Source organism: Notamacropus eugenii, chromosome 5 (genome assembly GCF_028372415.1).
Source record: "Notamacropus eugenii isolate mMacEug1 chromosome 5, mMacEug1.pri_v2, whole genome shotgun sequence".
Lineage (NCBI taxonomy): Eukaryota > Metazoa > Chordata > Mammalia > Diprotodontia > Macropodidae > Notamacropus > Notamacropus eugenii.
In genome coordinates this window covers 172,419,856-172,435,548 of record NC_092876.1, presented here as the reverse complement: position 1 = coordinate 172,435,548, position 15,693 = coordinate 172,419,856, and the positions used below count along the sequence as shown (strand labels likewise).

Below are 15,693 nucleotides of genomic sequence, written 5' to 3'. Positions count from 1 at the left end.
ACCCATTTCACAGGGGTTGTTTTTAGGATTAAGTAAAATAATACATGTAATAAAACTCCATACAAATTTTAGCTATTTTTATACCTGAACAGTGACACTTACTGTGTGACCTTTAACAAAGTTACTTAAACTCTCTGGGCTTGTTTACTCATCTGCAAAATGGGGATAATATTCTCACCATGTACTTTGTAGGACTATTATAAGGCAAGTACATTATAAACCCTTAAAGTAATACATGAAGGCTATTATTGTCTGAAATGGCTGGTTGTAATAAATCGCAGATCATTCTGGAAGGATTGTAACGAGATGCAAAAATTCAGATTTGCCTGAAAATAACAAGTGAAAATAAGATGTGCACACCTGAAGGGAGTTGTCCAAATTAGGCGTGGGTGTAATGAGATGCACAGAATTTTCCAGGAGTATAATGAAATGCAAGAAGTCACAACACTTGTCTGAAAAGGAAAGAGTGTAAGGAGATGGTGCACACCTGAAGGGAATTGTCCGAAGTGTCTAGGTGTAATGAGATCCAATTCTTGCCTGATAATACAGGCTGTAATGCAGACACCTGAAATAAGTTGTCTCAGTGGACCAGTGTAATGAGATGCACAGAATTTTCAAGGAATGTAATGAGATGCAAAATAAATCAAACACTTGTCTGAAAAAGAAAGGCTGTAATGAGATGCACACACCTGAAGGGCATTGTCCTAAATGGGCTCAATGTAATGAGATGCATTGAATTTGCAAAAGACCAGAATGAGATTGGTCCAGGGAAAAGCTGAAAATAGCAGTGTGTGATTAGAGGCAGACACCGGAAGGGGGTGTCAGGCACTGTACTTACTTTGGAGGTTATGGGAGGAGATGCCTAGACTAGAGTTCTTTCTTATTGGCCTGGCTGCTGGCCTTGGACCTATGGTTCTCTGTAAGGTCAAGGAGGGCTAATCTTGGGTGGGCTATGCTCCATGTGACAGCTGTGAAGAAGGCATCTAAAAGAGGGCTTCTGAAACTTCTCCTATAGGAAGAGCTGAGAGGATCAGCAGAGGTTTGCAGCCGTGTTAGAAATGCAATCTCTAGATCCACAATTGGGAAGGAGTCTAGATTAGGCAAAAGTATTGACTGTGGTGATCTTGACAACAGCAGAGGCAGAAAAGAGACACAAAAATTGTGGGGATCAGTGGTAATGATCTCCCCAAGACCTTCTATGAAAAGAGGATTTCAAGCCTATAAACTCTCCCCTGATGGGAGGGGAGAAGCTGCTTTGGCCAGTTCCTGGGGAGATAGGACTCTGCCTTTCATCATTTACATGTTAAAAATAATAACATATTCCCGTTAGATTGGGAGCTTCTTGGGGGAAAGGCTGTCTTCTGCCTCTTTTTGTACCCCTAGAGTTTAGTACAGGGTCTGGTGTGAAGCAGGTATCTAAATAAATAATACATTAAGTAAACAAATGCTTATTGACTGGCATTACTGTATTAAGGTTCACAAAATACTTAGTGTGAACATCATGATCTCCATTTTCCCAACTGGGTTTCAGAGAGGCTAAGCAACCGATGACTAACAAACTTGTATGCGCTGGAGTCGGCTTCTTAGCTGCTACGTTGTCTTCTTGTCTAGGAGTGGATGGCAATGGGGACACCATCACTCTCATACAAGGTGAGATGCATGTGTCACCAGCCATAGGTTTATGAGTGTTGAGGAGAAATCAGGGCTTAAATGAAAAGCATGAGGGGTAAGGATAGGGGGTGGCCAGATCAAGTAACCTTCAAGTGGGGTGATAGGTAGGCTCCATGGGGGCTATTGCTAGGAATAATCACTTGAGTTGGGTAGGCTGGGCTGCCATGGCTATGCCAGACCCCATGAGATTGCTGTAGGAAAGTGGCACCTTCTTTCCTCCTGCAATTTGGGAACAAAGCAAGCTAAGGCTTCTTCTTCCCAAGATCCCGTCTTCCACCAACTAAGGAACCACTTCTACCCTGACTTTGCCCTTGAACATCCCCTCCCCCCAGGGGAAGCTAACTTTTCTTCCTCATATTCCTCCTAGCACTTTGTTGTGAAATATCCTTTGCCCTACCAGGGGTTGGGAACCTGTGGTCTATACTTGCATGATTGGTTGTGTACATTTTACAATCCTTCAGAATATAAGCTCCTTCAGAGAAAAGGCTGAGTCACATCTTTGTAACTCCAGTGCCTTGCGCAACAGTAGGTACATGACAAAAAATGTTGAATTGAGTTGGAAACAATGCTGCTTGGAGGTAGGGAATATCTTGGAAGGTAACATCTTGAAAATCTCAAGCTAATGGCTTCCACTGTGTTAACAGTATGTAGGGAGAGATTGCATGCTTATATATATTTGCCTCTTACCCCATCTCAGTCCCAGGAATACCAGACATCCAATAAACTTAGCCAATGTCATTGACAAGATCTCCTGTAGACCTTGAATTCATGGCTATGAATGAAGGACTCCAGGTTGGGTACTGATCTACCTCCCTTTAATACCCTTCTGATGGAATCCACTCCCATCTCAGGAGCAGAGGGCAGTGGAGACTAAGAAAGTCTTTTTCTCTCAATTGCCCTTCTCTAGCCTAGTATTACGATGCTGATATATCTAGAATGACAGGGACTCTTTCCATCCTTATCATACAGTCTCTCTGCTTACTCCCAGAAAAATAATAGCTCACACTCCTACAGTGTTTAAGGCTTTATAAAATACTGTCTTCACAACAACCCTGTGAGGTAGGTAGGGGAAGTATTATTATTCTCATTTTACAGTGAGGAAATTGAGTCTCAGGGAGGTAAAGTCACACACAACTACTTGGGGAACCAAAACTCTCTTTCCACTTTACCACACAACTTATAGGAAATGGCCCCTTTGTACTAATCACCCACTCAGCACCTCATCCTCATGTCTTGGGGTCTTTCTCTGGAGAAAGGTGAGAAGGGATCGGATAGGGTCACAGTCAGTGAGGTACAGAATTCAGTCTCCTCATTTACATGAAAGGAAATAAAGTCACCTAGCTAGTTTCAGGGAGAAAAAGAGGGGCAGGTAGTCCTGAGTCTCCTTCAACTGTTGAGGAAGCAGGGGTGGGGGGAGCACATCTAAGAAGGATGGGAAGGGATTCTTAGGAAAATCTTTCATTGCTGGGGGTGGGGCATAGAGAAGGTGCTATTGCTCTGGCTTTTCTCTTGACAGTCAACATACAGATATTAAACACCTACAAAGTCCTAGGCTTCAGAACGGGTGTTTTTTGCCTCTCCTTGTATCCCCATTGCTTTGTATAGTGACAAATGCTGTTGGATGACAGACACACCAGGCAATAGTTTCCTGATATGACTGGTCTTTCTTGCCAACAGGGATGACAATATCCATTCTTTGAAAACTCCTCCCTCACACCCCTCCAACCACCTCCAGCTCCCAATATTCTACACTCCTTAGACTAAGGCCTGCCAACTTTTCTTCATTTCATAGGCCACAGTGGTGGGAGGGGAGTCAGGGAACATCAGACAAACAAAACTGGCCAACAAGGTTAAGGTAGGTATTAAGATTTACTGAAAACTCCGCCTTCATGTCCAGTACTTGTTTGGTGGATACATCAGAAGAGGGTTGCATAACATTAGGCAGGGAGTGGGAAGGAGGGATAGGGTTGGGGGTGGTGTGTGTGTGTGTGTGTGTGTGTGTGTGTGTGTGTGTGTGTGTGTGTGTGTGTGTGAAGGGTGGGAGTGTCGGTCATGTTGGTGGGAGGGTATGTGTATGTAGGTATGTCTGCATGTATGTATGTTTAACAAGGAATATGAATCAGAAAAAGAAATGCATTTTATCCCACTGCACATTGCAAAAGTCTCACTCCAAAAAAGCTAGACTTTCTCTACCTATGGCATCAAAAGGGAGTAAAAAAAGATTGTTTGGATCACCCAGATTATAAATAAGGTTATTTGTTTTTCAAAAATCCCTATTAAAACATTAAATATCAGCTCTTCTGGGGGAGAAATACATTCATTTCAGAGCGGTCTCAGGGAAGTAACTGACCGTCCTACCATTCCGCCCCCCCGAAAGTGTATGTGTGGGGGAAGCTAAGGGCCCAAGGTTCCCCTCAGGCTGAGCAACAACACAGTCACCCACATCCTGCTGCTGAAGATGTCCTAATGCACAATTTACAAATGTAATTGCAAGTCCATTAAATTAAATCCCATGGAAAACACACGTTATGTTCAGTTCTGCCATTCACAGCCATGGGGGTACGGGGAAGAGAAGAAGAGGGCCACACTCACAGGCCTGGAGACTGGGAGGGAGGGTGTGAGGAGCAGGGGAGAGAATGGGGAGGTGAGCAGGGCTTGTTCTCCTCCTGAGAGACCCAGCATCTCCAGGTGGGTATGTATGTTTTTGGTAGGAGTGGGGAGGTGGAGGGAGCAGGGCTGTGGCTCCTTTTTCTCTCATCTCTCAACAAGCCTGGAGACAAGAGGGGCAGACAGCATCTTCTCTGGCCTCTGGCTCCTCTTTCAAACAGATCCTTCTGCTTTAGTGGAGTGTTAAGTAAGGGGGACAAGCCTGATAAGGTTGGGCCAGCCTATGGAGGGGGTCTCTTCTTGCAGAGAGCTAGCCAAGGATGTGGAGGGTATGAACAAAATCTCAGTCAAGCCCACCCCATCCACAGAGGTCCACAAAGAGTTGGAGCACTTAAGAAATTGACCAACTAAGCACCAGGTGGTTATGTGAGACCCCCATGTTTCTGTTGGATCTGGAATCTTCTGTGCCCAGCTGGAAATGGTCATGGACCCTACTGTCTTATCTTCTTGTGGACCCTGGCCTGGGTTTTTGCTCACTAACTTTTGTCCTGGAGCTAACCCAAGCCAAAAGGGCTGTTATTTTTCCCTCCACAATCTGAGCCTGTCTTTTACTCAAATGCAGCTGTTTTCAGTAGGTTAGATGAGTCCCCAGTGGGTGAGTCCTGGGTCAGAGTTTGTACTCACACAGGGATGGGACTCTCTGGGGGAAGCTATTCCAGTTCTCATTTGTCCTGTCCAATTCTGAGTTGAATGATTTGTAATTTCCAATTTACTCCCACCTCCCCCCAATTCTAACTATCCCCTTGGGCTAATGCCATCGGTCTCTCATGACCTCAGGGGAGTCAAAATATCCTTGGTATAGAGTCCAAATACCCTTCAGTCTCTTCATTACCAGCCCCCTCCCTCCCCACCAAATTCCTTTCTGGGAATGGCCCATCCCATAAACTGCACAGGGAGAGAACAGAAAAAAAACAAAACTCCAAAGCAGTCCCTGGGTCCAGGGCCTGTAAACATGAGTCCTTCACTTCAGTCCAGGAGTCTGTAAGTGCCCCCCAGTTGCCAAGGCTCCATCTAGGTCCACTCCCTTGGCTTGCTTGACTTTCCAAATGGAGTCCTCTATAGTTCTGGGGAAGGGGGGCTGGGGTCTTTTTGAAGCTTGCTGGCTGGGCAGGGGCAGGGGAATATTTCTGCAATTCCTCAGGCTGCTGATTCTGGGAGGTGAGGACAATCCTTCCTGCAGGGAGCTGCCCACCTGTTTTTCCCTCCCCATGCCCTTGCCCCAGTGGGGGAATCAGCGCCAACTAGCCCCCATGGCTACTCCAAGGAGTCACTGTGTTCCAAGCCCAGGTCACTGACATTCGTTGTCTGTAGCTCATCAGTCTCCTCCTCCAGCTCCTCGTCTTCCTCCTCCTCCTCCATTTCATCCTCATCCTCTTCCTCCGTCCCATCCAATGAATCTTCATGTGCCGCCATCATTGCCTGCTGCATGGCCATGGTGGCGTTGTCTGAGGACAGGGACTGTAGATTGTCCAAACTGATAGAGCCTGTGGTGGGTTGGAGACAAGGGTAAAGGTCAGCCACAGCAGTAGTGAAAGTCCTGAAAATGTTCATTTCATTCTATCATCATATATACCTATACCTATACAGAAGTACAAATGCCCAGCAGCAATATACTTCTGTAGCACTTTAAGATTTACAGGGTGCCTTCCTCACAACAAGCCTGTAAAGTAGGTAAGGTCAGTGTTGTTATGCCCAGCGTTAAGGTGAAAAAATCGAGGTTTGTAGAAATTGAATGAATTGCCCAGGGCACACTAAATGCCACACATTTAGTGTCAAAGCCAGCACTGGAATCCAGGTCAGGGAAGCTTCAGACCAGTAAGTGATCTTACACTATACTATACTGCCTTTAGCTTATATGTACCGTTTCAAGAGGATCATATACCATACATAGGGGCACACATGAATGCCTTATGATACATACATTGCAACAAACCTCCTGTTTCCTGCCAAGAATCATGTTTGCATGTTAGCAATAAAATTTCTGGCTCATTAAATTATTCATTGTATACTAGGCAATGAGCAATTGTGTGTGTGTGTGTGTGTGTGTGTGTGTGTGTGTGTGTGTGTGTGTGTGTGTGTGTATGAAGGGAATGATAGGCATAACTGGGAAAACAATGCTCTTTTCGGCCCCCATTCATAAACCAGCTGTCACACCATTTGTAGATAGCCACAATCTCCAAAGAGCAGCTTGGCTGCTCAGGAATTTCTGATCCTCAAAGTGTCCTTTATTTTTGTAGTGATGTTGTACACACCTGAATTCTCTCCATGGGTCCTTCCAACAGACCCTTTTGACAGATTAGGAAACTGAAGCACAGAAGTGACTTATCTAACTACATAGGATGAGGAGACAGCAGAGCCCAGATTTTCTAACTTTGTACCCCTTGTGCTTTTCACTATACAGACTCTATTTTGGGGTCCCCATACCAAAATTCTCACCAGGTAGATAATTACAATAGTCTGTAGCATCCAACCTCTTACCCCCCGCTTAACTAGGGCATTCCCCAACTCCTTACCATCAGGATTTGTCCCCGGAGGCCCCCCCTGCTGCTGCAGCACACCGGCAGCAATTGAGTTGGGCCAGAATCTTTGGGTGGGCCGGTGTTGAGACTTGATCTTCTTGGCTTTGGGGGCAGGGTCTGGGTTGCTGGCATCAAGCATGGGTTGCAAGATACGCCTTCGGGCATTGATGAACCTGCCCAGGGAGAGGTTAAAACACAGTCATTTGGCATGTGTGTATGTATGTGTTTATATACAAACAATATGTACATATGTGTAAGCACAACTTAAGGTATGGGGAGTAGGAACTTGGCTACCAGCTCCATTAGAAGGCCAGAGGGGAAGGGAAGGTAAAAGTAGAGTATTATTTGAGTCCAAGAAGAGACTCAGGCCCACAGAAGTTTGGTATTTGATGATGAGAGAGAAGTGGGAATGACAACAAGGTCTCTTAAAGAGCCCAGGATGCCACCTGATCTTTGCTTACATTTTGGTCCTGTTTGGAATCAGGAATCTGGGAATGCCCAGGCATGATGGAGACTGAAACAGACTTTGGCCCCAGGGAACATAGGGCAGCAGACAATGTTGTCCACAGGTCCCCTTAACTGGCTTCTGTCCATAGGTGTGGGATTCCAAGGACCATGACTCCAGGGCTCCGTTTTCTGTGGTTAGGCCTAGCCCAGGAGATAAGGAAGGTCAGCATAGCTGGGGGCTTTAGAGTTCTTGGGTACTATCAGGTCCACAGAGAAATTGCTTTCTTTCCTCCTCACTTTCCTGTGTTTCCTGGAGGGTGCTGTATCTTTATTTAAATCCAGTATTGCTTAGGAGCAGGTGGATTGACTATATGGTCTCAGGATCTCTCTGGACCAAGAATTCTATAACTCTTGTCTGTTTCTGGTGCTGAAGGGTAATAGAGCTGAATTTCCTTAGGCAGAACCCAGACAATTTATTTTCTGTTACATTTGCCCAGCAAGGGGCGCTCAGGAGCTACAGATATATGCTTTGGAGGCTGGAATGATTTATGGCTATTTTGTATTTCAGGGCTGGATCGAGAGGATTAGGATGGCAATAATGCAGGGGCTGAGGACAGAAGGGGAGGGACTGGGCTGGGTTGGATTAAGGTTGGCACTGGAGTTGAGGAGGAGTCAGCATATTTCTGATTGCTGTGAGGGAAGACCCTAGCTAGTGCCTCTCTAGTTGTGCTGTTCTGCTGTCTGGGCAAGAGGTTCCTTGGTAGAGGACATCAACTCACCAGTTATTGACTTGCAAGAGGGTGAGGTTGGTCTGGGCTGCAATCTGCCTCTTCTCGTCCTCTGTGGGATAGGGATGCTGAAATGAGATGTTCCAGATGGAGGAAGTCAGCACAGGTTGAAGTTGAGAATGATAGTGGGAGCAAGCAAACAGTGGCTGTCAGGAAGGGTGACTGGTGCCACATGTGCCCAGGAGCCAATGACCTAGGGACTTTACTTCCAAAGTAGGGTAGAGTCTAAAGACTGGAGGGAGTATCAGCTGTTTGGGTACGTGCCCTTTCGCATAAGATCCTATGCTGTTGTTTACTAGGTACCCATGCTACCATTGGTGGGATTCTGGCGATCTCCCACAAACCTTTCTCCTGGTGACCTCAATGGTTTAGGGGCAAGTCTCTGTGTGAAAGAAAGAATAGGGTACTGGGACCTAGGTCAATATAAGAAACAGTTCAATAGATGTGAGACAAGAGAAGCTCAAGATGAGGTCCCTGTTCGTGAGGAGTTTATAAACCTTGTTTGTTGGGAAACAAATCTTACATATACATGGAGAAGAATAAAAAGCCTCTGTCCCTTAACATGAGGTGCTGGCAGCAGGAAGCCAGAGGAGATAGAGGCTGCTATGGGCTGGAGTAGTCAGAGGGATGTTCTCTGTGCCTTTGTAAGGCATGATCACCATGCAGCCGGGTACTTGCTCCTGTACATGCTGTTGTCACACTTTCTGAGGACTCAGAAAAGAAAGTTTTTGCCATCACATTCCTTGGCATTGTCAAATGGCTCAACTGATGTCAGAAACTGATATGATTTCAATCAGTGGAAAAGACATGAAAGAAGATGTGTCACCATCTACTTTGCCACTGTACTCTAAGGACCATCAAACTTTTCTGACTTGCAGCTGAACCTTTTGATGGGTTTTCTCTCTTATTAAAATGAGCTCCTTGAGAGCAAGAAAAGCCTTACTTTTTCTATTCATATCTTTGGTGCTCAGCATAACCTTTGCATATACTAAGTGATTAATAAAATCCTTCCTTCCTTGTCCCTCCCTCCCTTCCTGCCTGGAATGCACTACCCCCTCACCTCCACTTAGTAGAATCCCAAGGTCTACCTTCTCTTACACAAGGTCTACTCTAATACCCCCAGTTGCTACTGGCCTCCTACCAGAAATTACTATTTCCTTAGCTGTTTATGCTTTGTTTTCCATGAATAGAATATAAGCTATTTATATGCTAAACACAGTACAGTGTCTAGCACATAGTAGGTGCTTAAAAAGTATTTGATGAACCAAGGTAAGATTTAGCAGGACCTTGAGGGATGTGTAAAATTTGTATAGACCATTTCTGGGTTGTAGCTATGTATCATCTCTGGATAGCCCAGGGATCCTAGGGAATCTTCCTCAGGAAATCTATGAGGTAGAATACATAGATTATTCCAGCCCCCCTCCACTGTCCAGTACTAGACTGATGTCAGGCTAGTACCTGTTTGGAGAGCTCTGAGGAGAGAATATGAGCTCAGCAGCTCTGTTACTGCTCTCTTCACCAGAGGCAAGACAATGACACATGTTCACTTGCCCTCAGCTTCTACCTGATGGGAGCAATCAGAATTTTGTGTTGTTTAATTCACGGCTCTGACCCCAACAGCCTCACAGACTGAGATGACACTTATGATTCATACAATATTAAGGCTCTAACAAGGAAGAAATCACAGTGATGTCACAGGAGTCAATTTCTTTCTAATTGGGAAGGAGCGACTCTAGGGCCCCAGAGGAGAAGCTTCTGGCTTTCCTGGGGAGCAGGGGAGACAGAGACAGCTGCTGAGCCCAAGTACTGAGTCCCAGGCATGGAACTTATTTTCTATGAATTGGGTCATGTTGTGCTAGAGCCAACATGATACACACACTGAATGCTGCAGTCCCCACACCAGTGAGAAATGCTCTATGGAGCCCACGCCCCCAGAGAACCCATTTCAGGGAAGTCTAATCAGCATACAACTACAAGAAACAATGAGACAGAACTAACTACTCAAGCAGGGAAAGCTGTGTTCTGTGACTGCTGTGGATCTGTAAGGTATCTCCCTCATCCTCGCTGAATCATCACATCACCAAACATTTACTGAGTGCCTCCCTCTGCAAGGTACCATGCTAGGTCTTTGGAATGATGCTCTCTACATAGCAAGCATTCAGTTGGTGTTTGCTGAATGAATGACTGGGGATATGGACATGGCCTGGGCACTCCAAGAACTTACAACCTAGTTGGTGAGAGTATACACATATTAAAATGGCAACACAAAGCAGTGTAGACAAAGTGCCCAGTTGGTTATAAACAGTGTGCTTGGAGTTCAGAGGAGGGAGCTATCATAGAACAATGAAACCACTGGTGTTTTTACACAGAAAGTGGGCCTTGAAGGCTGGGTAGGAGTCACATAAGGAAGGGAGGGTATATTGCAAGAATGAGGAAAGTCAAAGGTAGGAATTCCCTGTGTGTTTGGGAACTCAAAGATAAAAATCTCTTCTACTTTTAAAGAAAACCATTGGCCAACCTCCCTTAGATGAACAATGCTTGGTATCTTCAGGCAGATATGTGTGTGCCAACACGCATATATGAGAAACAGTGTTAAGTCATGAGGGCTGGATTTGCAGTCAGGAATACCAGGGTTCCAACCCAGCCTTTGACCACAGGCAAGTCTGTACCTCAGCCACCAAAGACTTATCTCCTAAATTATGCACTGACAGTGAATGGAATCAATTTACACAATGAAAAAAGGAGATTCTTGACCTATTGATATTGATATATATGCACAGATAATATTTATATACAAACACATATATATTACAGAATCACATCTTAGGGAAATGCTATGAAAATGGTTTACACAATTTAAGTAAAACTTTTGATAAAATCTCAGAGTTTTCTTGGGGAGAAGATAGAGATTTGGACCAGATGTGGACACAGTTAGATTGACCACTGGTTGGATGAACAGATTCCAGAGAGTATTGTTATGGGTTCAATGTCACCATGGCAGGAGAGCTCTAGTGGAGTACACCAGGGAACTGTATACTAACATTTTTGTCAATGATATAGATGAAGGCATAGGTGGTGAGCCCATCAAAGTCTTCAAGTAAGAAAGTTGGGAGGAACAGTTAATACACTGGAGCCTGGAGAGCATTGCACTAAATCTATTAAGATGAAATTCAGTAAGGATAAATATGAAGTCTTACATCAAGGGATCAAAAAAATCAGTTCCACCAATATGAGACAGGAGTGACATGGATAGATAGATGGCACTTGTTCAGATGAGCATTTGGGGGTTTAAATGGACTGCAAGCTCAAGAGGAACCAGCAGTGGGACATGCATGGCAGCTGAAAGAACTAATGTCATCTTGGGCTGCGTTAGGAGGGTCAGAGCTTCCAGGAACAGGGAGGTGATAATCCTACAATACTCTGCTCTATTAAACCCCATCTGGAGTATAGTGCTCAGCTTAGGATACCTTGGCTTAAGAAGGTAAATTGGGGAGTGTCCAAAGGAAGGAAAGCAGGTTTGATCTCATGACATGTGAAGGAATCCAGACTAGCTGTGTTCAGGTTTTTGAAAGGCTGTTGTGGAGGAGGGATTTAACTTGGCCCCCCAAATAGCAGAACTAGGAGTGATGAGTGGAAGATGTAAAGAAGCAAATTTAGACTTTGATGTTCATAAAAGCTTCCTAAGCACTAGAACTGCCCCAGAGTGGAATGCTAACTGCCCTGGAAGCTTTTCAGCAGAGGCTGCACAAGCACTTAGCAGAAGCTATGGAATAAGCAGGGAGTAGGCCTATCCAGCAGAGACTATGAGTATAGTAGCAACGTCTATCCCAGTAATATGATGACACCAATGATAAGTGAACCAGAAAGAATTAAGAGGTGAGTTCCCACTGCACATGTGTGACCTAAATGTGTGCTCCTCTGTGTCCACCCTTCTCACTGTCATGTATATTTGTGGGAGAGTACAGCCCAGGTTTATGGTAGGAATTTTTTGTTGCCACTTTTTTTCCTATGCCATTTCATTAAGTGACTTTGCTTTGAACTAACTGGGTCTTTAGCTACTAAAGCTACATAAACTCTGGTTTTAAGGTGCACAGATTTCTTGCAACTGAGATGAATGTCACCTGAGTGACTTGCCTTGCAAAGCGTTATATGACTAAATACCTAGAAGCCTTCAAAGAAGAGCACAGATACCATTCCCAGAACCTAGTAGGCCCCCTCCTTTCACCTTTCCAGTACTATGCGAGTAGCATATAAGAAGTGGAAAAATGTTGATAGAGAAGCTGGGCAGACATTACTGGTGTTGTAAGACATCCAAAGCACTCTGGATTGATTCTGGAGGTAAAGTCAAAATAGCTCCCGGCTCTTCGACAGTCCTAGAACTGGGATGAGAAGCTTTTAGGATCAAGGAAGGGAGGAAAATTCAAATACTTCACTTGTTGGAAGAACTTTCTTTGTTTCCCTTGCTTTGATGCTAGTGGAGTTAAGACACAGAGTGAAGCTTTCAGGATGGAAAGAATCTTTTCAGCTTAGAATAGAGGAATGGATTAAATTAGAGAAATACAGACATCTCAAACTGCAATGATTTAAGGAGTTATTTAATTCTGGAAATTCAGCTCTGCTTTCCTGACTCTGCAAGATGTTTGGTCCCTTATCTTTCCTAGACATCTGTGTATTTTATTCTTAAAAGTCTGGTGAGGAGCCCTGACTCCGGCAGTGGCCCGAAATGTTAAAAGGTAGTCTGCTCCATCATGTGCACCTCCAGGCCCCTCACGACCAACATCTTGCTTAGTCTTCAATGTGACAAACATTTACCCTGATGGCAACAAGTTTGACTGAATGTCCCTGTTTCCTGAAATAGTGAATTCTTCAAGTGGACCTCATCTTAGAAGTTAATATCCAGGTGTACCCTGTGGGCTTTGGTGACAAGTTTTGGTTGGTGATAGCTAATGTCTTATACAAAGATGGGAAGTACAGTCTCACAGATGATCAGCTACCCAGGGCTGACCAATATGAGTATGTGATGATTGGCAAAGTATAAAGAGTAAAGAAACCTCCAGTTGAGCAGCACCATGGCTCTCTGTCTCATAGGAGGCCTGCCTATGCAACTCCAAGGCAATGCTAACAAACTGCATGGTTTTGAAGTGGACTCTAGAGTTTACTAACTGATGAAGAAGTTGGCCTTCAGAAGCTCATAGACAGTTAGTCTTAATAGATAGCAAATTTTAACTATCTACATGTAGAGTATGCAATCCTAACTTCTATTTCAAATTCCTTTCTGGTTTGTTCTGTTGAAGTCATCCCTATCAAATAAGCCTTACTCAAGTCTGAATAGTACTTGCTCTACTTAGCACACTGTTCAACTTGTAAGGAAGGTGCCACTCCTTGGCAGAAGTGATTCTTACTCATCTTAAGGACTTGGTATCTTCTTTGGTTGGTTTGAACAAAGTGAAAAACTGGCTATGCACCCTAATTTGGAACGGGATTGGAAGAGCTCAAGATAAGTTTGAAGGTGCTTTGTATAATTTTTAAATTAAATGTTGCTGGTTTTGGTAGGAAAAAAATTAAGTTTGAAGACAGGTTCATTATTTTCCTTTAAAATCTGTGTGTGTGTGTGTGTGTGTGTGTGTGTGTGTGTGTGTGTGTGTGTGTGTGTGTGTGTGTGTGAATGACTATCATCAGGAAATTCCTTTTTAGTATCTAACCTAAAGTCATCTTGCTGCACCTTCAGTCCCTTTGTCTTCACTTAAGAAGGCAATTACTTCATTATAATATCCTTATTTCACACTTCTACCTCCCTACCTCTAGCTCCTCCCCACCCCCATTTCCCCTTCTTTCATCTTGAACTTCCAAGCCATCTCTTACTCAGGATGAAACAAGATTAAATTTGTCTTTGTCTCTTCCATTTTTCCTTTGCCTTTCAAGGGGAAAACTTTCCAGAGGAAATGGCACTTTGTGCTTTTTGTACTTTTCTGAAGTGGAGTAGGAGTAATGAGGGGTCTGAACCCCTGGAAACTCTATGCATCATAGGATGGTATTTAGGGGAGGAGGAAAAAGGGGAAAGGATTTTCCTAAATCTCCCTGGAGAAGTTTTCCTATGCTGGTAGGCTCAGAGTCTATTCTTCATGGTTTAAAGCTTTAGTTTTCCCTTGGAAGAAATTAAAAAAATTCTTTCATAAGAAACTAGAAGACCTGGCTAACATGATAGGGAGCTCTCGGTCCTACTTCCAAATTAAAGAAAAGAAAATCATGTCTTCTTCCCTCAGCACTCAACATGGGTTAATATGTGAGAGTCCAATAAGCAAAAGTGTCCTGAATGTGGCCCACGACACTCCCTAGTACAATCTGAACCAGATTAAAATGTAATTGGAAAGCATTTAACAAAATAAATAAAAATGCAATAAAGCATGGATAATATTAATACGCAGTTTTCCAAGGCAACATGTGCCTTGATCCCTTGCAGGGATCCTTATGTATGGTTTAGTGGCCTCTGTTTCTATTGGAATGCCACAAGATATTATACTATATCCTATAGAGATTACTGCACTATAAAAAGAATGACTTTTTTGATCTACATTATTCTTTTCCTCCTTCAAGGTCAGAGAGCAGTTTTCTTAACACTCGTCATAAAAATCTTTAAACTGAAGTACAGGAGGTGACTTCTCCACCTTACAGAGATATTAATCCACTCAAGCCACAGAATCATCGAATCAGAGTTGGAAGGGGTCTGAAAGATCATTTGAACATAGTCCAACATCCCCAACAACATCCTTCTCTGGACCCAGCTTATGGACTTTTAGAATTCAATACTCCAGATGCGGTCTGTCTGAGGTAAGATTATGGTGGAGCACAATTGATATGGTGAAAAGAGTGATGAATCTGGAGTCTGGGGAACCTGGGTTCAAATCTCAACTTTTCTACCTATTATCTGTTTGACATTACAGAAGTCATGTAACCTCTCTGGGTCTCATTATTTTGAATCTGAAAAATGTAGGGATTGGAAATGATATTTAAAGTTTCTTGAAGCTCTAAATCCCTGTGACACATACTAAACTTGAAAATCATTGGGCTATTCTTGAATAGATAAATGGACAAAGGATATCAATAGGCAGTTCTCAAAAGACAAAATCCAAGCTAGCAAAAGTTATATAAAAATTCCTTCAAATCATTAATAATTAGAGAAATGCAAATTAAAACAACTCTAAAGTTCCACTTCACACCCATGTAATTGGCAGAGATGACAAAAATGTAGAATGGCTATTGTTGCGGGATTTACAGGAAAATGAACACATTAATGTATAGTTGGTGGAGCTTTGAATTGGTACAGCCATTCTGGAAACCAATTTGGAACTATGCCCCAAAAGTCACAAAACTGTGCAGTATCCAATGATATACTCCAAAGAGGGAGAAAAGGCACCCCTACGTACAAAAATATTTTTATCGGCTCTTGTTATTACAAAGAACTTAAAACTAAGGGGGTGCCAACCAATCGGGGAACAGCTGAACAAACTGAGGTATATGAGAATAATGGAATATTACTGGGTTAAAAGAAATGACAAAAAGGGATAGTATTAGGGAAACTTAGGAAGGCTGTTATGAACCAA

General features: G+C 43.6%; 1 protein-coding gene and 1 pseudogene across 4 annotated transcripts in view; one reads left to right on the top strand and one right to left on the bottom strand.

Moving 5' to 3' along the window:
* Positions 1-3,521: 3,521 nt before the first annotated feature.
* The window catches only part of PKNOX2 (PBX/knotted 1 homeobox 2), a 341,067-nt gene continuing 328,895 nt past the window's right edge, over positions 3,522-15,693 (bottom strand). For all 4 annotated transcript variants that reach the window (XM_072611458.1, XM_072611459.1, XM_072611460.1 and 1 more), the window contains 3 exons: positions 8,084-8,160; positions 6,852-7,030; positions 3,522-5,822 (listed from right to left, as the gene is read on the bottom strand). In XM_072611458.1, coding sequence (XP_072467559.1) covers positions 5,593-5,822; positions 6,852-7,030; positions 8,084-8,160 — 486 coding nt within the window. In that variant the 3' untranslated portion in view covers positions 3,522-5,592. The remainder of the gene's footprint in view (positions 5,823-6,851; positions 7,031-8,083; positions 8,161-15,693) is intronic.
* On the top strand, positions 12,358-13,287 carry LOC140503200 (DNA-directed RNA polymerases I, II, and III subunit RPABC3-like; annotated as a pseudogene).